Here is a 22211-nt window from a genome sequence, read left to right on the forward strand (position 1 = left end):
CAGGGCACACGCCCGGCGCGCGCCCGGGGAAGGCGGGGGCGGCGGCGGCGGGAGGAAGCGCGGCGCCCGGCCCGCGCCCAGGCCGCCGGGGGCGCGCCGTCACGTGACAGAGCCAAGATGGCGTCGCCCAGCGCGCTGTGGCTTTGGGCCGTCGCTCTCCTGCCGGCGTTCTGCGTTGCCCTGCGGCTGGGGCATCTCGGCCCGCCCGGGCCGCTGCCGCTGGTGATCTGGCATGGGATGGGTGAGTGAGTGAGAGGAGGACGAAAGGGTTTGGCGATTCTTTCCCTCTTCTTCCAGCGCGGGTTCGCGCCTGCAAAGTGCAAGGGTGGGACCGCGGTCCCTCAGCTGCCGGCTGGCCCGACATTGGGATCGGGGGCTGCTCTGCATGGGGAAGGGAGCAGGGGGAGGGAGCAGGGGAAGGTGCGCTCCCGGAGGGCTGTGCACTGCCTCCGGGCTTCATGCCGAGACTGTTGAATCCTCACAGCAGCGGCCACAGGATGGAGCATCAGGTACCACAGCCTGGGCTGTGGCTGCAGGGAACCAGCATCCATCCTTTTATCCATTCACACATCGAACAGAGATTTGTTAGGCACCACATAGCATAGTTATTGAGCATCTGCAGATGCGGAGGACACAATAGAGAGTGCCACAGACTAGATTCTTTGCTCTTCTGGAGCTTACTTTCCCATGGGAGAGCCAGACTATACAGGTAAGTGCTGAGTGCGATGGGAAAGTAAAAAAATATAACAGGGGATGGAAAACGAAGATGGTGGCTTGCAACTTTACAGAGCAAGATCAGGAAAGGATTTTTTGAGAAGGCGATATCTGAGCAAAGACTGAAGTGCAAAGACTGTGGCTATCTGGTACAAGGAATAGCAAATGCAAAGGCCCTGAGGCAGAAGCATGTCTGGTATGTTCTAGAAACTACATTCAGGGAACTGAGTGAACAAGGAGAAGAAAATAGGGGTTTAGGTCAGGGGTGAGGAGAGGGGGCTGCAGGTGTTGTTAGGCCCACTAAGGCTACTGGAGGGACTTTGGCTGGAATGAGATGAGTGACATGATCTTAACTTTTGAAAAGACCACTCTAGTTGAGAATAGATTGTAGGACGTCATGGGCCTTTGCAGGGAGACAAGTTAGGACGCCATTACAGTAATTTAAACAAAAGATGACAGTGGCTGAGTGGATAGAGCATTGGCCTGGGGACTGAAGAGTCCTGGGTTCGATTCCAGTCAAGGGCCGGTACTTCGGTTGCAGGCTCCATCCCTGGCCCTGATTGGGCTCATATGGGAGGCAAACAATTGATATGTCTCTCTCATATTGATGTTTCTATCTCTCCATCTCTTCCCCTCTCCCCCTCTCCCCCTCCCTTCCACTCTCTACAAATTAAATATCCTTGGGTGAGGATTAACAACAACAAAAACAAACAAACAAACAAAAACAAAAAAAACACCACAAAACAAAACTTAAAAAAAAGAGAGAGAGAGATGACAGTGGCTTGAAACAGTATAGTAAAATGGAGAAGTGGTCAAAAGTTTGAAATATTTTGAAGATGGAGCCAAAGGGATTTGCTAACAGATGAGATGTGGAATGAAAGAGAGAGAAAGGAATCAAGGATGGCTCCATGGGTTTTGGCCTGAGCAACTAGAAGGATGAAGTTGGCATTTCCCCAAAGTGGGGACCTGAGGGGAGTACACACTTGGGGTGGTGAGAAGATCAGAGGTCTGCTTTTGAACTTACTAAATTTGAGAAGCTTGTTAGACACCCAGGAGATGTAGAGGTATTTGGAGTGTGCAGTCTAGGAGAGAGGTACATGCTGCAGATTTAACTTGGGGAAGCCTTCAGCATATGTTTGGTATTTAATGCTGTGAGACTGGGTGAGGATATATAACCTAGGGAGTGAGTGTACACAGAAGAGGGGAGAGGATTGAGCCTGGAGGCACTCCTGACATGGAGGGTGAGGAGATGAGAAGGAGCTAGCAGAGAAGGCAGTGATGGGACAACCAGGGAGGTGGAAGCGAGTCAGGAGAGTGCAGTGTCCTGGGGAGCAGCTGACAATGTTTCAAGAGGAAGAGCGCAATCAAACGGAATGGAATGTTTACAGGTCAAGCAAGGGAAGGGATGGGAATTGGTAACTGGATTTAGCAACATGAATAGCACCCAAGACCTTGACAAAAGCAGTTTTGAAAGAATGAGAGTCTTGTTGGAATGGGTAGAAGGAAAGTGTTCAGAGAGGAATCAGAGTCAGCAAATATAGACAGTCCTGTCAGGGCTTGGTGCCAGGCCCTGGGCTGCTACAGGGGAGTTAAAGGCGAACACAAGATGCTCCGTGTCCTTCCAGCGCACAGTCAGTCCGGAGGGAGGCAGGTAAGAGCCAACAATTGCAGTTCAGTGCATTGAATGTTACCAATAGAGAAATCTCAGATGCTGTAATCCTTAGCCTTTTCCTCTTTAAAGAGGAATTCTTAAGCTTCCTCTCAGGTTGAAATCAGGATGATTAAGTTAAAATGGAAATAACATCATCCCATTTCTCCCACTCAGTGGCCCGTCAGTCACTTTGCTTCCCATTCTTAGTTCTGGTTCCTTAAAACAGGAAGAGAAACAGGACTGGGCCTTGGGTGGAAACAAGGAAGCCCCTAGCAATGATTTTCAGCCCTTTTCATCTCATGGCACCTACAAACTAATTACTAAAATTCTGCGGCACAGCAAAAAATGTTTGTTGCCAATCGGACTAAAAGAAAGGTGTAACTTTGATTCATTCACACCAGATGGCTATTGTTGTGTTGGCTGTTGTCATTTTTTTATTTGGGAAGAGAGGTCATTGCCCATGTTTAAATAGATATTGCATGTTTTCAAAATACTTGCTGACCACTGCCCTAGAGCAGTGGTCAGCAAACTCATTAGTCAACAGAGCCAAATATCAACAGTACAATGATTGAAATTCCTTTTGAGAGCCAAATTTTTAAAACTTAAATTATATAGGTAGGTACACTGTTATTAACTTAATTAGGGTCCTCCTAAGCTGGCCTTTGCTAAAAACTCAAGGGGCCAAAGAGCCGCATGTGGCTCGAGAGCCACTGCCCTAGAGTGTTAGATTTAAGGAAACACCCTCTAGTTTGTTACAAGTTGAGGGTCAGCACTTACATGAATCAGAGAGGGAGTGCCTCCTTAAATTTTGTGTACTATGTGCTTCGCTTGTCTTACCCTACCTAGGCTTGGTCTTAAAGAGAAATTCAGTTCCAAAGCGTTGTTGTGGTTTTTAAAAAATCTTTATTTTTGAAAGTATTACTTATGTCCTCCTTTCCCCCCCATTGACCCCTTCTGGCCCAAAGCGTTTTTGGTTTGTTGTTGTTGTTTTAGTATATTTCATTGATTTTCCACAGAGAAAGGGAGAGGGACAGAGAGCCAGAAACGTTGATGAGAGAGAAACATCGACCAGCTGCCTCCTGCACACCCCCTACTGGGGATGTGCCCGCAACCAATGCACACGCCCCTGACCGGAATCGAACCTGGGAACCCCCAGTCCGCAGACCAACGCTCTATCCACTGAGCCAAACCGGTTTTGGCCCAAAGCGTTTTTGAGTCCATTAACCCACAATGTTTCTGATGATAAGGGAGGGGAATATGCACTCTACTTATTTTTCAGTTGTAAATTTTGTGTCCCAGTTATGTTGTATGGGCTTTTGAAGTTTATTACTTGATAAACATGAGCTAAGCAAGAATGCTCTTTCTTAAATTGAGGAGAAGCTCATGTAGCCTACAATTAATCATAATAAAATAGAGAATTCAGTGGCATGTAGTGTGTTATAGTGTTGTGCAACCACTATTTCTCTCTGGTTAAAACATTTTTTTTACCCAGAAAATGCCGGTACCCAATAAATATTAGGTCTAGTAATAATTAATGTCGTTTTCTAATACCTTTTTAAAATCGAATTTATTTAAACAATACAACAAAATTTAATCAACAATATAGTTGCGTTGTTTTCTACTACTTGTGCCCAACGCTCAGGAAGCATTTTAATCCCTCTGTTGTAAAATTCTTGTGATTTTGATGCAAAAAATTCGGTCAATGCATTTTTGAGGCATTCTTCATTATTAAATTTTTTTCCAAGAAGAAAGTTTTGCAAAGAACGAAACAAATGGTAATCGGAAGGGGCATTATCAGGAGAATATGCAGGTTGAGGGAGAACTTCTCATTCCAACTGGCGCAGTTTTTCAGCAGTGATTCTTGCAGTATGCGGTCGTGCGTTATTGTGGTGAAGAATTACGCCCTTCCGATTAATCAGCGCGGGTTCTTTTTCTCTTAAAGCTTGGGCTAACCTTTCCAATTGGGCACTATACACTGCACTTGTAATGGTTTGGTTAGATGGTAAAAGTTCATAATGAAGAATTCCTTTAAAATTCCACCAAACACACAACATCACTTTTTTCGCATGCAAGTCAGGTTTTGGCGTGGGCTGCGGAGCCTCATTTTTGTCCAACCATTGAGGCCGCCTTTTCAAATTAACATACAGCACCCATTCTCCATCTCCGGTAACAATTTGCTCTAAAAACGGCAAACGGTTTTGACGAGAGAGGAGCGAACTGCAAATTGTGACTCTTTGATTACGGTTGTTGTCGGTCAACTCATGAGGAACCCATTTTCCAAACTTTTGGACTTTGCCAAGTGCACGCAATCGATTGGAAATTGTTTTTTGTGAACAATTTAAAGTTGTCGCAAGCTCTTGTTGGGTAATTTGAGGATTTTGCACCAAAAGAGCTTGAAGAGCCTCTTGATCAAAATTGGACACAGGGCCTCGACCACTCTTGTCATCTAACGAAAAATTTCCCTCGCGAAATTTCTCAAACCAACGCTGGCATTTTCTGGCGCTAACTGCATCCTGACCAAGAGCACTACAGATGTTTTTTGCAGCCTCACTTGCTTTTCTTCCTAATTGGAACTCGTAAAGCATGCAGTGCCGAATATGCTCTTCATCCGCCATCTTCTTAGCCCTAGTTTTGCAACAAAAACCAAACCAAACACAAACTTTTTCAAGCAAAACTTGTTAATTGCACTTCACACGTTCTGTAGATACCACGTGTTTGAAGGTTATGTCAATACAAGTCAACGCCAAGCAAGATTTTAAACGAATGTTTAAAAACGACATTAATTATTACTAGACTCGATAGTCATTCTTCATTCCCTTCTCCCACAGCTCCCCTGAGATGTCCATTCTGTTTTCTGTCGGTATGGATTTGGCTATTTTGAATATATCCTTTAAAAGGAACAGTACAATAGATGACCTTTTGTATCTGGCTTATTTCACATATAATAATGTTTGCAGGTTCATTCACATTGTAGCATGTGTCAGAGTGTGTGTGTGTGTGTGTGTGTGTGTGTGTGTGTGTGTATGACAAATTGTTTATCCATTCATCCATAGGTGGACATTTGGGTCATTTTCACCTTTTGACAATTATAAATATTGCTGCTATAAACATTCACGTACACGTTTTTGTATGGTCACATGTTTTCATTTGTCTTGGGTCTGTATCTAGAAGTCATATGTCCAGGTCATAGGGTAACTGTAACTGTATGTTTAACTTTTTGAGGAACTACCAGCCTCTTTTCCCAGAGGCTGTGTCACATTACATTTCCACCAGCAGTGTACAAAGGTTCCTATTTCTCCATGTCCTGCCAATACTTGCTATTTTTCATTTTTAAAAATTAATTATTTTATGAAAGCCATCCTAGAAGGTATGAAGTGGTGTCTTATTGTAGTTTTGATTTGCATTTCCATAATGAGCAATGATGCTGACCATCTTATCATTTGCTTGTTGGCCATTTGTATATCATTTTTGGAGATATGTGTGTTGAAATCTTTTTTTTCTTCCATTTTTAATTAGGTTATCTTATTGAGTTATAAGAGTTCTTTGTATATTCTGGATATTAAACCCTTATCAGATGTATGTTTTGCAAATATTTTCTCCCATGTTGTATGTTGTCTTTTCACATTCTTGATAATGCCCTTTGAAGCACAAAAGTTGTCTTAAAAATCTTATGATTCATAAGTTTCCATCATTGTCCTTGTCTAGGAGACAGCTGTTGTAATCCCTTGAGCATGGGTGCTATCAAAAAAATGGTTGAGAAGAAGATACCTGGAATTTACGTCTTATCTCTAGAGATTGGGAAGACCCTGATCGAGGTAAGGCTCTTCTCAGCTCTGCTCCTTGGACGTTTGCTGACTAGTTTCATAGAATGTACTGCTCAGATGCTTTGCCTTACGTTTTGCAGCCTATCAAGCAATGGCAGTTTAACTCTTGAGGGGCTTATGTGAGGATTCCAACCAAAGCTAAACAAGTTCCCCTCTCAGAGAAGACGCCAATGTTTATTGTCAGCCCGTCTTTCCCTTCTCTGTGGCTCCTCTTTCAGGATGTGGAGAACAGCTTCTTCCTGAACGTCAATTCCCAAGTAACAATGGCGTGTCAGATTCTCGCTAAGGATCCTAAATTGCAGCAAGGTTACAACGCTATGGGCTTCTCTCAGGGAGGCCAGTTTCTGTAAGTTCCTTTCCGTCATACCAATTACGTGGAATTGATTTCTTTTTGTTTAGATAGATTGACTCCTCTAATTATTTTTGGATCTTCACCCGTGGAAGGGAAGCTATGCCACCACTTTCCCCAAACTGTAGAGAAAGTTTGTGTATAAAGTCACAGAAGCGGAAGTGAGCTGTAGAGGAAATGGACTCAGGGAACAAGTTACCGAGGCAAAGGAAGGCCCCTTGGAGCTTCGGGAAGAGAGAGGCCAGGAAAGAGCCCTGGGGAAGAGGCGGGGCAGGCCTGGGAGTGCTCTGTAACAGAGCCAGCCCCTGGGAACTGTTCTAAAGTGTTCCCATGTCAGAAGCTCTCTGCAACTTCACTCATTTCCTATGAAAGAATAAAAACTTGTATTTGGTGATATCAGAGGGAAATCCTGAAACTCTGTGGCCTTGGAGAACCACCGAGAACGAGTGTCTTAATCTGAGGGATTGATTGTTGGTGATACATTTCCATCCGACAGCCAAAGGTGATAATCCTTTTTTCCCCTCAGGAGGGCAGTGGCTCAGAGATGTCCCTCACCTCCCATGATCAATCTGATCTCAATTGGGGGACAACATCAAGGTAACTTTGGCTCTGTGCCTCTTTTCTTTTCTGTTTTAACCCACATGACCATTTGGTTAAAAAAAAAAAAAAATTCTAGCAGCTCTTTATACAGGAAGTCAGCCAGCCATCCTTGCAAAATTCTGTGTTGTCTTCCCCCCTTCCTCTCCTCCCCCAGCTTCTAACAAACTAACGAGCATTCTTGAAGAAACAGGAAGATACTCAGGGTTCCATAGGCCTGGTACACAAATGAATGATTAGGTTGTCATCTACTTCTCTCCAATTTAATTGGCATGGTCTCCTGGAGGTGAGATGTTTGCAGCCACGTGGCAGGTGCTGGTTGAGGAGTTAGGAGAGTGTAACAGCCTCCCTGTTTCCTGGCGTTGGCGATGCCTGTGGAATTTAGGCTTAGGTAAAGGATAATGTGTAAGTTGTTTGTTTTTTTGTCTGTAAAATTAACAGTAGCTATTAGATCCTTGGAAAGCAACAGGTTTTCTATGTAGACAGAGTTACAGACTCTTGGGGAAGGGTGTGTCTGGAATAGAACTTTATCTCTGTTCTGATGGGATAGCATAGGTGTGGAAGGACCCTCCTTATAATCAGGAAACCGGATTCACCCGATTAACTATTACTGACGGGCAAGTAATTTGGTATCCTCGGTCTCTTTCCCAGGTGAGGGAAACTAAAATAAGGCTCTGCTCTTCTTGTGGGAGTTTTTCAGAGGATGAAGTGAAATAATAGGTAGGAAATACTTTCTAAAAGTGCAAGTATTATACAAGTGCAAATTGGTAAAAACAGCTTTACCATTTTATCCATTCAGCAAATATTTATTGAAAACCTAGAAACAAGACAAGGTCCCTTCATGAAATTTCCATTTCTGGCGAGAGCGGGAAGATAGACATGAAATAAATAAAATGAATATAGACAGTGGTAACCACGATAAAGAGAAAGATGAAAGAGTTAATACTTGAGAGGCAGCATTGTAGTTGTATTGGTTAAAGGTATAAGCTTTAGAGCCAAAACTGCTGTGTTCATCTGGCCGTGTCACTTATTATCTAACCTTGAAAATCTCTGCTTTAAAGTTTCGTATTTGTAATGTGGGGCTGGGAATGATTTCTGTTCCACAGGGTGGTTGTGGGGATTAAATGAATTATTGTCATTTGTGCTCAGAACTATGCCCGTTACCCCCGAACACATTGAGGATAATGGGGATGACAGTGTAACTGGGAGAGGGGAAGGGATGGGGTTGGCACTACTTGAGCTAGGGTAGGTAGCTGTGACTTCTCCAGCCATTGAAGCAGCAAGAGAAGTACAGGTATACCTTGTATTATTGCACTTTGCTTTATTGAGCTTTGCAAATATACATTTCCATCAATGTCTGAGGAAGACCCTCCACCAGCAAAAGGATTACAACTCGCTGAGGTTTCAGGTGATTATTAGCATTTTTTTTTAGCAATAAAGTATATTTTTAATTAAGGTATGTACGTTATATTTTTAGATCTAAAGGCTGTTACACACTTAACAGACTATAATATAGTGTAAACATAACTTTTACATGTACTTCGAAACCAAAGAATTTGAATGACTCATTGCAATATTCGCTTTATTGTGGCGGTCTGGAATTGAGCCTGCAGAATCTCTGAGATATGCCTGTATATCCTCCAGGGAGGACCAGGTGCAAAGGTTCTTAGGCAGAAAAGAGTGGAGGGACCAAGAGGAAGCTGGTGACAGTGTTCATCCTCAGTACATTATGTTCTTGAAGAATATTTGAATGAAATCAGGGTCAAGCGCTGCCTTTTTTGTTTGTTTCTCACAGTGCCTTGGACATAGTAGGTGTTCAATACATAATTATTGAAGGAATGCGTATTTGTCTCCTACTACTCTAGGTGTTTTTGGACTCCCTCGGTGCCCAGGAGAGAGCTCTCACATCTGTGACTTGATCAGAAAGACACTGAATGCTGGGGCTTACAATAAAGCTGTTCAAGAACGGTATGTATGGTTAGCTGAAAAGGACATAGAACCAGCACTTCATGAAAATGTTATGCTGACTTTCATGCTAACAGTGATTCCAGAATAGTGGTTAGTGATATTCAAATGTGATTCCCTCCCCCCCATAAATACCTCTACTATCTGCTAAATGTTTTGTAAATCTAAAACTGCTTTAATAATAATTTAAAAAAGAAACAGGAGCCCTAACTGGTTTGGCTCAGTGGATAGAGCGTCTGCATGTGGACTCAAGGGTCCCAGGTTTGATTCTGGTCAGGGGCATGTACCTTGTTTGCGGGCACATCCCCAGGAGGGGGTCTGCAGGAGGCAGCTGATTGATGTTTCTCTCCCATCAATGTTTCAGACTCTCTATCCCTCTCCCTTCCTCTCTGTAAGAAAATCAATAAAATGTTGTGTTTTTTTTAAAGAAAGAAACAGGACATTTTTCTATATAAGAAGAATGTAATTACAACAGAATAAATGTCCATCATAAAACAAACAAAAAGCCTTTAGAAAGTATCAAGCCCAAGCAATTACTATTAATATCGGAGGACAGATCCTTTATGTTGTCAGCAGCACGTAATTAGTTTCCTACATCAGTGTCCCCAGTACTCAGTGTGTTTGGGTATTATTTTTCTCTTGTGTGTGTGCATGTGTGTGTTTGAGTATTTAAAGCATACAGTCACTTTTGGAAAATGTTCTTATCAGTTGTTTCTAATCTAAAATATACATTAGAACCCCTGGGAAATTGATTAAAAATGGATTCTAGAGTTCTATTCCTAGAAATTCAGATTCAGTACACCTAGAATATTCTAGGTGATAACTGGGATCAATTAGTTTGGCTATGGTATCTATTCTATGGGTTTTCCAAGTGGATCATTCTTGTCTAATAAGAACTCTTCAGTACAACACTTCCTTGAAGCCATTTTCCCAAGTATATAGCCTTGTGAGTGACTCACAGAGAAACAACCGGAAGCTCGCTCTTTTCCTTTTCTTGCAGTGGCCTTATCATAGCTACAAAGCTATCGGGTCAACAGTGCCACCTGATGGTCAGTGAAGGAAACTAAGATACTTGATATTTTCATCTTCCCCCAAGCAGCTCAAACCACTGCTAAGCTTTATCCCCTTACATGGTTTGACTAGCCATAGCTTGGTTATTAATATCCTATATGTTCTAATGGATATATATACAATATATATATATATATATATATATATATATATATATGGCCTCTTTATACTTTATTGTTCTTAATTTACTCTTTATTCTTCTCATTCTAACTCAAATGGCTAAGAAAAGCACATCATTTTCTTTATATTTCTTTTGTGAACCAAACACAACCATTGGCAGTCAGAATTATTAGTGACTACAAATGAGCAGTTAATAGGGGGACAAGGACACCTAAATACTGATTAAAAGTGGGAAGAAAAAGAAGTGAAAAGTGGTTGAGAGAGTGAGGAGGGAAGAGAGAGAGAGAGAAGCATCTTATCAATTGCCTCCCATTTTTGGCCTGACTGGGGATTGAACCTGCAACCTTTTGGTGTACGGGACAACACTCCAACCAGTCGTCCGGGGCAAGATGCCTAAGATACTTTGAATGATAGAGATAAGTGCACAGGACTTTTTGTTGAAAATCTACAAGGAATTCTCAGAATCCCCAATTCTCTTAAGTGCACATTTAAGTGATTACTCTTCCCCCACCCTAGCGAGAGAAGTAAATTTTACTTTCTGGAGCAATGTAACTAGAGAAATACCAGACTTCCAGGTTATAAACACAGGATGATGATAAGATGCCATACTGAGCCCTAGCCAGCTTGGCTCCGTGGATAGAGCTTCAGCCCGGGTTTCTTTAAAAAAAAAAAAAAAAAAAAAAAAAAAAAAGGGAGCCACCCAGAGCTAAGGCAGTCTCTCTCCAGCTGTTGTCATTGCTGCTGTCTTTGTTTCACTTTTTTTTCTCTTCAGGCAGACCAACCCCTACTGCCATGGTAAAAAGTGCCTGGCACAGCTCCTTTAGTAGCTTATCTCAGCCTGAGCCAGGAATCTCTCTGCCCCAATTCAAATTCTTAGGAAAGGGACCATGCCTCAGCTCAGATCAGGTTCCCGCTTGTGCTCATTGGCTGTGGTCAGAGAAGTGTGGGACCACATGGTACATACCCGCTCCTGGAACTGGCAGGTGGGGCGGGAAGGGTGCAGTTCCCACCTGAGAGGATGGTTTTGATGTAGACAGAGACCCCAGAAGATGTCTTCTACACTGTTCAGAGAATTTAACTGCAGCAAAGCAAATTTGATATCCTAATACCCTGACTAAGCAGTGAGGACGTGTTTTTGTTTTTTGTTTTTTTTACCCCTACCCGGGGATATGTTTATTGATTTTAGAGAATGAGGAAGAGGGGAGAGAGAGAAACAGCTACGTGAAAGAGAAACATGGATTGGTTGCCTCCAATACACTCCCAGACTGGGGATCAAATCCACAGCCTTTTGGTGTATGGACAACTGCTCCAGCCAGCCATACGGCTAGGGCGGTGAGGAAGTGGCATGGTGGGGGCAGTGAGTAATGGTGAGTGTAACAGTCTCTCGTCTTCTGACTAAAATCTGCCCTGTAGTTCCCCTCTGAGCCTCTAGCAGCCCTTCCTGATTTCTCCTTCCTCCTTTTCTCCTGCCATCCCCCACCCTTGGCCTCTTGTCCTCTGGGCCAGCTCTGCTCTCCCAGCTGCCCCCCTCCCTGGTCCCTGGCTCCCAGCCTGCATGCCCCTTGCTTTGCAGGGCCTGCGCTCCCACCCCCATGGCTCAAACAGTGCTTTTCTTCAGTTGTCCCACTTTGCCCACATCTTTGCCCACATCTCTGCCTTCAACTTGTCACACCCTTTCCTGGAAATAATGAGGCAACCACTCAAGCTGCCTCAGATACTTTTCAGTTGTTCATAAAAGTACGAGTGTTCCCTGGCCGGTTTGGCTCAGTGGATATAGCCTTAGCCTGCAGACTGAAGGATTGTGGGTTTGATTCAGGTCAAGGGCATGTACCTTAGTTGCAGGATCATTCCCTGTGCCAATTGGGGCACATGTGGGAGGCAACCAACTGATGTGACTCTCTCACATTGGTGTTTCTCTCTCTGTGTCTCTCCTCCCTTCCACTCTCTCTAATAAAATCAATAGAAAAAATATCCTTGGGTGAGGATTAGCAAAATAAATAAATAAATAAATAAATAAATGTACAGAGAGCCCTGGCTGGTGTGGCTTAGTTGGTTGAGTGCCATCCAAAAGGTCACTGGTTTGATTCCCATTCTCTCTCATCGATGTAAAAAAAAATATATTTTATTGATTTTTTACAGAGAGGAATGGAGAGGGATAGAGAGCTAGAAACATCGATGAGAGAAAAACATTGATCAGCTGCCTCCTGCACTCCCCCGCCTGCAACCAATATACATGCCCTTGACCAGAATCGAACCTGGGACCTTTCAGTCCACAGGCCGATGCTCTATCCACTGAGCCAAACCGGTTTCGGGATCATGTCTCACCCTTTCTAGTGCTGGCTGGGTGGCATCGGGAGAGCTACTTAAGCTCTCCGAATCTGGCTCTTCGGCGAAAAAGGAGGTAAATAGGACAAACCCATTTTTCTTCTCTGTCCACCTCCTGAGGAGCCCCCCTCTCCTTCACCTCCACACCTTCTGCAGCACTTCCAGCTTCTGCTCATCCTCACATCCTACCCTGGCGCACTTGTACACATGAGCATAATGTTTAATGGTACTTACTCTATGGAATTCCTGTAAGGATTGAATAGCGTGCACCAGGCTTTCTTATTTTCTTCCTGTGTCCCTTCTCAGCTATTTCCTTTCACACAAAAAGGTGACCAACCTGTGATTACTGCCTTTTATCCTTAGCCATTAGGCCTCCCCACTGCCATTCTGAGTCACCAGAACAAGGCCTGGCAAGATCTGGGGCCTTTGTATTCTTTCACCTACATTTTCTGAAGGAACTTGAGTGTCACCTAGATTTTCTGAAGGAACTTGTTTGAGAAGTGTGTGGGCTCTGCTCAACATTTCTCAGCATTTGACACTTGACCATCTGCCCTTGAAGCTTTGTCTTCTCTTGTTCTTCTAACTATACCCGTCACATCTCTAAACCCTAACACTCCTTTACTGCCAAGTTCGCTCATAGCTTATCTAACATCCTTACATCATTCTATTTCATTCGGCAAACCCTTACTACTGAGCGCCTGCCAGACGGTCACTGCTGAGGAGCTTCCAGTCTTGGAGAGGCAGGACTAATACTCTCACACAATAAGCGATAACAATGCCAAGACAAAATGATAAAGCCACCACTAATACCAGCATTTTATAAATGTCCAGAATTTGTCACCTTTTTTTTTTTTTTTTAATGTATTTTATTGATTTTGTACAGAGAGGAAGGGAGAGAGATAGAGAGTTAGAAACATCGATGAGAGTCATCGATCAGCTGCCTCTTGCACACCCCCTGCTGGGGATATGCCCGCAACCAAGGTACATGCCCTTGACCGGAATCGAACCTGGGACCTTTCTGTCCGCAGACAGACGCTCTGTCCACTGAGCCAAACCGGTTTCGGCCAGAATTTGTCACCTTTTAAAAATTGGATAAACATTTAAAAGCTTTCAAATACGTTTATAAGCAGATATATGTGTCACTGTGACCACTGACAGTCTGACTGCTGCCTCCTTTAATCTCAGTCCCGTCTCCTGGGCGTCAGGAGCTTCTATCATCTCTGATGTGATGGTCCAGTAGGCTTTAGTGCCACGCTGCTCTGCTGAGTGGTGGGCGCTTTCAGGATCACTGTCTCTGGGCAGCTCTCTCACTCTGGCTGGGGGCTGGCTCCTTTAGTAGAAATTTTGATTTCTTTTCCTGCTAAACTGGGATAGAAAGTCCCACTCATGTTCTAATTTCTCCCTCCCCCTAGAGGACATCTCCCATCAGGTCCATGTGAGCCTTTTTCTCCAGCCGGAATACTGCTGTGTAGATGCAGGAGCTAAGAGGGAACTAGCTGCTGGGAGAACTTATGGCAGAGGTGTCAGTTTTGATAGGGGAGGGCTGGGAGGGAATGGAAGGGGAAGTGGAGAGAGACTGAGACAAAGTAAAAAAGTGTGAAGAGAACTGATCTGTGTCTGAAATAATATAACCACCAAATACCTGCCTTTGTCCTTAAAAATTGCATGACATACCAGAGTCCTGAAAACTAGTATCACTCAATAGTATGATAAATTCTTTGTGACTGAAAGGTTAGACCTCCATCGCAGTATCGGCACGGCATGATAGATGAAGAGGAGATAAATGGGTGAAGAGGAGGCAGAGGTGGTGGGATTTGAGCCGAGTCTTGCAGGATGAGTAGGAAGCAAAGGAGAATGTAAGATTTGGGGTTGTGGGAGGGGACAGCGTGTGTCTTCATGACGTGGAAGCATGATTGTGATGAAGCTCAGTGGTACAGGGGAGCCATATTGACAGGTCCTTTTCCTAAGTTTTAGGGTACTTTGTTTTTGTTAAACATCTTGATGTTTTTTCACTAATTTTTAGAGAGAGAGGAAAGGAGGGGGAGAGACAAATACTGATGTGAAACACATTGATTGGGTGTCTCCTGCACATGCTCTGACCAGGGCAGGGGATCTAAACTATAATTAAGGTTTGTGTCCTTGAATGGAATTGAACCTGGGACCCTTCAGTTCGAGGGCCGACGCTCTGTTGACTGAGCCAAACAGGCCAGGCTCAGATGTTCTTTATTGTATTAAATGGCACATCCTTGCCTCAGGTGTCTAGGTGATGAACTTGGGATAGGAGGAAGTCTTCTCCAGGCCTGGGACTTGAGGGCTCTGGCCTCTGACCCTTTGAAATCTCCTGGTGACCTATGTGGAGGGGCATGCTGACGTGCAGCTCGGTCACCTTGCTTTTTTCCCCTGCAGGCTGGTGCAAGCAGAATACTGGCACGACCCCATAAAGGAGGACATGTACCGCAACCACAGCATCTTCTTGGCAGATATTAATCAAGAGAGGGTAAGTACCCAAGCCAGACTGCTGTTATGCATTCATTTTTCTGTTTGGGACATTTATAAAAAGATCAGCAGTGACTGTTTACCCAAAGTATCCCAGACAACCCAGGAAACAGAAGTTCTGTTTCTAGGAAGGGAGCCAGTGGTTCTGAGATTCAGTTCCTTTTAGGGAGGCTGAAGTCCATTTGGCTCTCTTCCCTATGTCCGTTCCCTTTCCTAGTGTTGAAGCACAGTCAGCTCGGTGGGTTGCTGGCTGGCTTACATGCATCTTCACAGCTGCTGGTTTACTGAGGGAAGTCTTCCTGGTGGGTCCCTTTTGGGCCAAATGTTCACATGAAAGAGATTTACTTAGAAGAGATACTGCAAAGGGACTGTGTGTCCCAAACACAAGCATGATTTGAGAGATTCTGGTAAACTAGACGGCTTAATTTATATTGTGTTTATCTAGAGGTGTTTTTTTATTTTATTTTATATTATTTTAAATGGTTTTTTTTTTTTATTGGTTTTAGAAAGGAAAAGAGAGAGAGAAAAAAACAACAACAATGATTGGTTGCCTCCGATACCCACCCCAACTCTGGGGACCAAGTCCCTGCCACCGAGGCTTGTGCCCTGACTGGGAATCAAACCAGTGACCTTTCAGTGCATAGGACGATGCTCCACCAACTGATCCACACCAGCTAAGGGGGGGGGAACAGTAGTATAGCAAAACCTCTCAGAACTTGCAGCTTCTTCTTTTGGCTTGGCTTTCTCTGGCTAGGTGTCTTTAAGCTATATGACAGATCCCTGTGGAGTGCAGTGACAGATTAATGACGGCACCCTGGTTTCTGGGGGCATGCCAGTCAGATAGGATGTTAAGAAAAAGGCTGTACAAGGTATATTCTGGGCAGGAAACTGAAAAAGCAGCCTGTATCATAGGAAAGACACATGGTGGTCTAGGGTCAGGGAGACCAGAGCACTGAAAGGCTTCAATCCCCCTGCTGGAACCTGATGATGACTCTGAGATACTGCTGGCCTCTCCCTGCAGGGTGTCAATGAGTCCTACAAGAAAAACCTGATGGCCCTGAAGAAGTTTGTGATGGTGAAATTCCTCAATGATTCCATTGTGGACCCTGTGGATTCTGAGGTGAGGCTGCTCGGGCAGGCCACCAGACAGACCATAGTAGTAAATGACTTTTTTGGGGGAAACCTTAGTCCCGTCCACTTACCTTTGTGTAGAGCAGGGGTTCTTCACCTGAGGTCTATAAATGGAACACCAGCCAGAATTGTATGCAAAATGGTAACGTTGAATTCTCTGAGGGACTGTAATTTTGATTAGATTGTCAAAGAGACCTGTGACCCCAGTTCAAAGCCACCAGCCCAAAGTCTGTAAGTCCCTAAGGTTGACATTAAGGTCTGCCTTCACCTGGCTTCAACCTGTTTCTCCAACCTAATCTCCCTACACTATCCACTTACATTCTCTGATCACATTGTACTACTGGCCTGTGCTTTTTCTCTTGTGTTTCTTTTTTCTTTTTTAATATATTTTTATTGATATTTTACAGAGAGGAAGAGAGGGATAGCGAGTTAGAAACATCGATGAGAGAGAATCATCGATCAGCTGCCTCCCGCACACCCCCCACTGGGGATGTGTCTGCAACCAAGGTACATGCCTTAACCGGAATCGAACCAGGGACCCTTCGGTCCACAGACCGACTCTCTCTCCACTGAGCCAAACCGGTTTCGGCTCTCTTGCGTTTCTTTACTCAAGCTTTTCAGTCTCTTAAAATGCCCTCCCTGGGCTTCTCCACCTGACAAGCTCCTATTTACCTTTCAAGGCCAAACTCAGATTACTTTCTCCACTTAGGATGCTATCCTATTTCAAGTAGAATCAGCCTATATTACAGCACTCATCACATCAGACCACTAGGAATTAGCAAACCATGGCCTGCAGACCAAATCCAGCCTGCCACCTGCTTTTGAATGGCCTATGAACTAAAGATAGTTCTACATTTTTAAGTGGTTGAAAAAGTAAAAAATATTTGATGAAGTGAAAATTGTATGACATTCAGATTTCAATGTCCATACATAAAATTCCTTTGGAACACAGCCATACTGAAGTTTTAAAAAATATTGTCTGTGGCTGCTTCTGCATTACAATGACAGCATTGAGTTGTTACAACCATGTGGCTCTTTAAGCCAAAAATATTTTGTATGTGACCTTTATAGAAAACTATGCTAAACAACTAGTTGTTTCTGTGCCTCATGAGACTAGAAATTTTTGAGAAACAGTGACCATAAGTATTCATCTTGGAGTGTGTAGTTCAGCACAAGAATTTTCAGAAGGTAGTTGCTTAATAATTATCGGAAGCAGAAATTTTGGGCAATTGGAAAGCTCTTTGGAAAAGATGAACTCATCTGTCAAGATCTACCCTTAAAAAAAAAGATGACTCAAGACATATTCTATTTTTCCTCCTTACTACAACTTCATGACGTCATTATTTGGTTAGGCTCAGCTCCCAGCCGGTCTTAAATTAGTTTGGCAGTATACATGCCATGTGTGTGATCTGCGTATTTCTTCCTTTTCCGCAGTGGTTTGGATTTTACAGAAGTGGCCAAGACAAGGAAACCATTCCCTTACAGAAGACCACTCTGTACACACAGGTAACTGGTGGGAAGAGGTACTGTCCTTTTCGGCTCCCAGCTCCTGAAGCTGCCAGGCTCTTGGGTGGTAGACCCTGTCCTGTACACCCCAAAGCAGTAAGTGGTCGTGAGGTGTCTGACCCGTCTCGGTGAGGCTGGGTGGGCTGCTGACTGCTGCACTAGTCTGTTAGGTGCTGTCTATAGAATCTACATCCTGAAGTTCGAAGGACCTGCACCTCATGGTTTTCAAGCATGTCCAAGGGACACAGCCTTCCTAGCTCTCTGGTATAGAGGTTAGAACTGACTTCTTTTGCTGAGATGCAGACTGGATCAAATCCAACAAGCCCCCTAGGCATAATGAACACAGGAGACAGGTGTTACTTTGAAACATGAGTAGTTGCGGAAGTGGTTTTAAATCAGGCACTGACAAGGGGAGCTCCTGCTGGAGGTAATGGGACTAGAGTTGTGAATTCTTTTTGCAGTAGATGGTTTCTCAAGCAGAGGTTGCAGCATTTCACCACTTCCAGCTCCACACTCTAAAGATTTTATCCTGGAGATACACTCCCCAAAATGCACAAATGCTGTGTCTGAGCCAGTTGCCTTCTACTCGAATTTCTTTAAATTTCAGAAACCTAATCTCCTCTCTTGGCTTTTCTCTTACATTTGATGCCCCTCTTGGATGAGGTAAGAGAGAAGCTAGGATCTGTTAAGTTTTGGAAATGACAACTTAAGAGCCTCCTTATTGTGAAACTCAAACGGATGGTAACCACAGAAGCAACATTCTGATACTGTTATAACTGCTCATCTTCCCACCGTATTTGTTCTGTGGCACATGGGCAATAATGTTCTCAACTGCAAGATATGAAAACGTCCCAGATTTGTTACCTAGGGGTTGGATGTTTTAAGTTATCGAGCTAATGTTCTCTTGTCTTTGGTTCAGTTCCACTTAACTGACATTTTGAGGCAGTTTTGTCCTCCAAAAGGTTTGGAAAACTTTAGAAAGCAAAATATAAAACTATAGAATAATCTCAACTGCATATAATTTTAATGTTTAGGGGGAAAAATAGGAGGTATCCTTTTTAGCAATACACCTAAATTGTGATACTTAGGGGAAAGATTGCATTTTGAGAATATATCTCAACTAACATTTATTTCAGAGAAGGGAGAGGGGTAGATAGAAACATAAATGATGAGTAACTGCTCAGCTGCTTCCTGCACACCCCCTACAGGGGATTGAGCCTGCAACCCAGGCATGTGCCCTTGACTGGAATAGAACCCAGAACCCAGTCCGCAGGCCAACACTCTTATCCACTGAGCAAAACCGGCCAGGGCTCAGCTAACATTTTCTTTACTTTTATTCCAAAACTTTTCAGTAAGCCTTTTAATTATGGCATTTCTCTCTGCAGGACCGCTTGGGGCTAAGAGAAATGGACAAAGCAGGACAACTAGTATTCTTGGCTCTAGAAGGGGACCATCTTCAACTGTCTGAAGAATGGTTTTATGCCCACATCATACCCTTCCTTGAGTGAAACCTTTGCAGTTTGCACCAGAGCTCAGGGAGCTCCCAGCACTTCCAAACTAGGGAAGACTGTTCCCTTCATGCCCAAGCCTGAGCACGGATCCAGCTTGCAACTAACCCTTTCCTCTAGTCATCATCTAACATGACCTACTCGGAAAGATCTAAGATCTAAATCTTATCCTTTGCCTCATCCTATCAGCATATGGTGTTGAATGCAAGTTTAATTAGTTAATAACCACGGAGATTACTTTACAACCATTTGATGTAGTCAGGCTGTCTCAGGAAATGTCTGCCGCAAGTCAGTGCCAGAACTGTGCCCAGGCCCGGAAGAGACTGAACAGACTAAAACAATGACATAGATTCTAAGGGCAAACACCTTTCTCACGTAAATCTAGCCACATTTCAAGCCAAGAGGCCAATACCTAGGCCTGAGGTATTCACAGTCATGCTTTCTGTTTTGCTGGTGGGGATTTAATCAGTGCTTACAAGAGTATTGCTTGAATGTTGCTAAATAATCTAAGCCTACCCTCCTCTCTTTGAGAATGTTTTCTTCTGTAATGTCTTTAGCAATTACTAGACAAATTCCACTAGCCCACCGTCTTGCTTCAGTAGCACTCTTTTGGTCTCCTCAGATTCTGATAAATTAGTTGCTGTAATAAAAGGAGGCAAGTAACACCCAATTGGATTGTTTGAGAGGAGGTGTGGGCATTGCTTAACTTAGAAAGGAAGGTGAAGAAAAATGTAGAAATGGAAATGAAAACTGAGGAGGTGGTTCTTTCCATTCCATCCTTAATATGTCATATCTTAATATGACTAGTGGTCTGGATTAAGTCACTCTGTTGCTGGTATTAACAGAGAATGGGAGGAAAACATGGAGATCAGGCTAATTTCCATTATAAAAAAAAAACTTATTTTCTAGTACACTCCAAACTTGTTTCAGATGTGTTCTGTGAAAGAAAAAGTTTCCTCAAAAAGCTTGGGGAATACATCCCTTTTCTCCTTGGAGATCAACCCATATTAAGGACTCAGAATTCCTGTTACGTTAGAGAAAAACCAACCTTATTCTACCATTCCCCACACTATTTGAGCAATCTGAACACGTTAGCCCCAACTTCCCTGCCCGCGAAAATGTATCAAAACTGTTTTGGAAGACTTGTGCAGAATGTCAGTTTGGGGAAATCAGATACACATGAGAAAAGTATCTTGTTAGTGCGGTGACATTTACTCTTTGTGCTTTTTCCTACACTTAAGCCTTATTTTTCAACTAAAAGACGAGGCTTAAGGGCAAGAAATGGTGGGATGTGAAAAGACGTGTATGAGGTTGTCTAAAATAAAGAGTAACTTCTTAACCTTCGTGTCATGTTTTCAATATTCTTACAACTCCGTACAATAAATACCACAGGCAAATACTAAGCAAGTCTGGTATTAATTTTATTCTATTTTCTGTATAACTTTAAGTAAAGGTTTATTTCTGCAGGCTTCAGGAAATGGGTAGAAGTCACAGGACAATATCTCTTCCCACAAAAAAAGTTGCATATTTTGGTATGTGTTTGTCCTAGAGGGGAAAACAAATTTTTACTAGCAATGCTGTGCAACATTCTTACATAAAACCGAAAACCAGCCTACAGTGGAGATTGTAGTCCTTTGTTCAGGTGCCTGGACAGAAGCCAGAAGCTGCTGAGCATGACAGAGCAATGGAGACAGGGAAGATGGACGGCAGGCACCTAGCATGGGAGGAAGGAATGCCAGATTCTTTAGAATGGTGTGTTTTCCTTTTTTTTCTCTCCCTCTGTCATCTCTAGGAAGATGCTGGGCAGGGATCCCAGAGAAAGAAAAGGTCCAAGACTGAATGGCCTGGCTGCAGGCACTGCCACAGCAGCTGGTACAGGAGAACCTACGGTCTCAGGTCCAGGTGGAGCCAGGATGGAATGCGGAATAGAAGGAATACTTGGAGGAAACACTTGCTTGGAATGCTAGATGGCCAAGCTTCAGCCTTTGGTCCAATGCAGCACTTGCCTCACTCGTCAACATTGAAAAATTAGTCTGTTAGAAGGACCTGCTGGAATCACACCAGCTCCTGCTACCTCATGCTTATTGTTAGGGAAAGATTAACTTGTGTGAGCTTTCTGAGCTGTTGATTCCTGGGACTGCTTTGTTCTTCCCAAGAGACTGTTGTGGAATAATCCCCAAAGGCTGAAAGCTGGAACGCCAGTCCTGGTCTGCAGTTCCTTACGAACAGACTGGGGGTGTGGTGGAGCTGGCAGGAAAAGGCTGCCCCTTCCTGCAGAAGATTACTGACCTGCTATCCCACCCCAAATCTCAGCCTGAGGTATATTTCAGTGAAGGCAGGTAGCTGTGCTTCTCAAAGCAGAGAAGCAGTTTAAGAGCAGAAAGGTAGAGGGAATCTACAAAAGAACCGTCTTGATACAGATTTATCCCATGGTGTGAGGGAGATGGCAAAGAACCCAGTGGCACTTCGCTTATCCAGCAATTTCTGTCACTGTGGTGACCAACTTCTTCCCATTCCATAGGGTCTTGAACTGCTCGGGGATGGGGAACTCATTCTGCAAATAAAGAAACAGGTTTAAATATGAGCTAAAAATAAGTTGGGATACAGTCTTACACTTTTCTTCAATGCTTATTTCCACTGACTCTGAGAGCAGGCAAAACAGTGAGAGAAACCAAACCTCCCTTAAAAGGCTATGTCGCTGGCAGTGCCACCCGCATCTTTTACTAACGCCTCCCCTACCGCTGACACAATGGAGGAGCCCTGCAGTGCAGGAATGAGAACAAAGGCTCCAAAGCCAGACAGACGGAGGTTTGATTCTGTTCCATACAGTTCACTGACCAACGATGTTGAACAGGCTGTTAAGCCTATGAAGCATAAATGAGAAGATGTATGGCTTCATGGCACCAACTCACCCGAGGGCTGAGCTGAATTCTCTTTCCTTTTTACTACCCTGA

At 43.7% G+C, this 22211-nt stretch overlaps 2 protein-coding genes across 8 annotated transcripts in view; one reads left to right on the forward strand and one right to left on the reverse strand.

Moving 5' to 3' along the window:
* The first annotated feature begins 76 nt into the window (after positions 1-76).
* Positions 77-21083, forward strand: PPT1 (palmitoyl-protein thioesterase 1). Its single transcript, XM_084874709.1, has 9 exons — positions 77-241; positions 6071-6180; positions 6408-6535; positions 7065-7135; positions 9001-9103; positions 15023-15113; positions 16134-16232; positions 17678-17749; positions 19135-21083. Exons 1-9 carry the CDS (start codon positions 118-120, stop codon positions 19255-19257), a joined length of 921 nt encoding a protein of 306 aa, XP_084730835.1. The 5' UTR covers positions 77-117; the 3' UTR covers positions 19258-21083.
* CAP1 (cyclase associated actin cytoskeleton regulatory protein 1) overlaps positions 20666-22211 on the reverse strand; it is a 29751-nt gene continuing 28205 nt past the window's right edge. For all 7 annotated transcript variants that reach the window (XM_084874631.1, XM_084874627.1, XM_084874628.1 and 4 more), the window contains exon 13: positions 20666-21811. In XM_084874631.1, the coding sequence (XP_084730757.1) occupies positions 21728-21811 (84 nt within the window). In that variant the 3' untranslated portion in view covers positions 20666-21727. The remainder of the gene's footprint in view (positions 21812-22211) is intronic.

This window comes from Pipistrellus hanaki, assembly GCF_964339955.1.
Source record: "Pipistrellus hanaki genome assembly, chromosome: 2".
NCBI lineage: Eukaryota > Metazoa > Chordata > Mammalia > Chiroptera > Vespertilionidae > Pipistrellus > Pipistrellus hanaki.

Bases quoted from the DNA above. Each gene is read 5' to 3' on its own strand.
- PPT1 (XM_084874709.1), top strand. From the start codon at position 118: ATGGCGTCGCCCAGCGCGCTGTGGCTTTGGGCCGTCGCTCTCCTGCCG. The intron at 6,181-6,407 runs GTAAGGCTCTTC...CTCCTCTTTCAG, and splicing joins TTGGGAAGACCCTGATCGAG to GATGTGGAGAACAGCTTCTT. The intron at 15,114-16,133 runs GTAAGTACCCAA...CTCTCCCTGCAG, and splicing joins CAGATATTAATCAAGAGAGG to GGTGTCAATGAGTCCTACAA.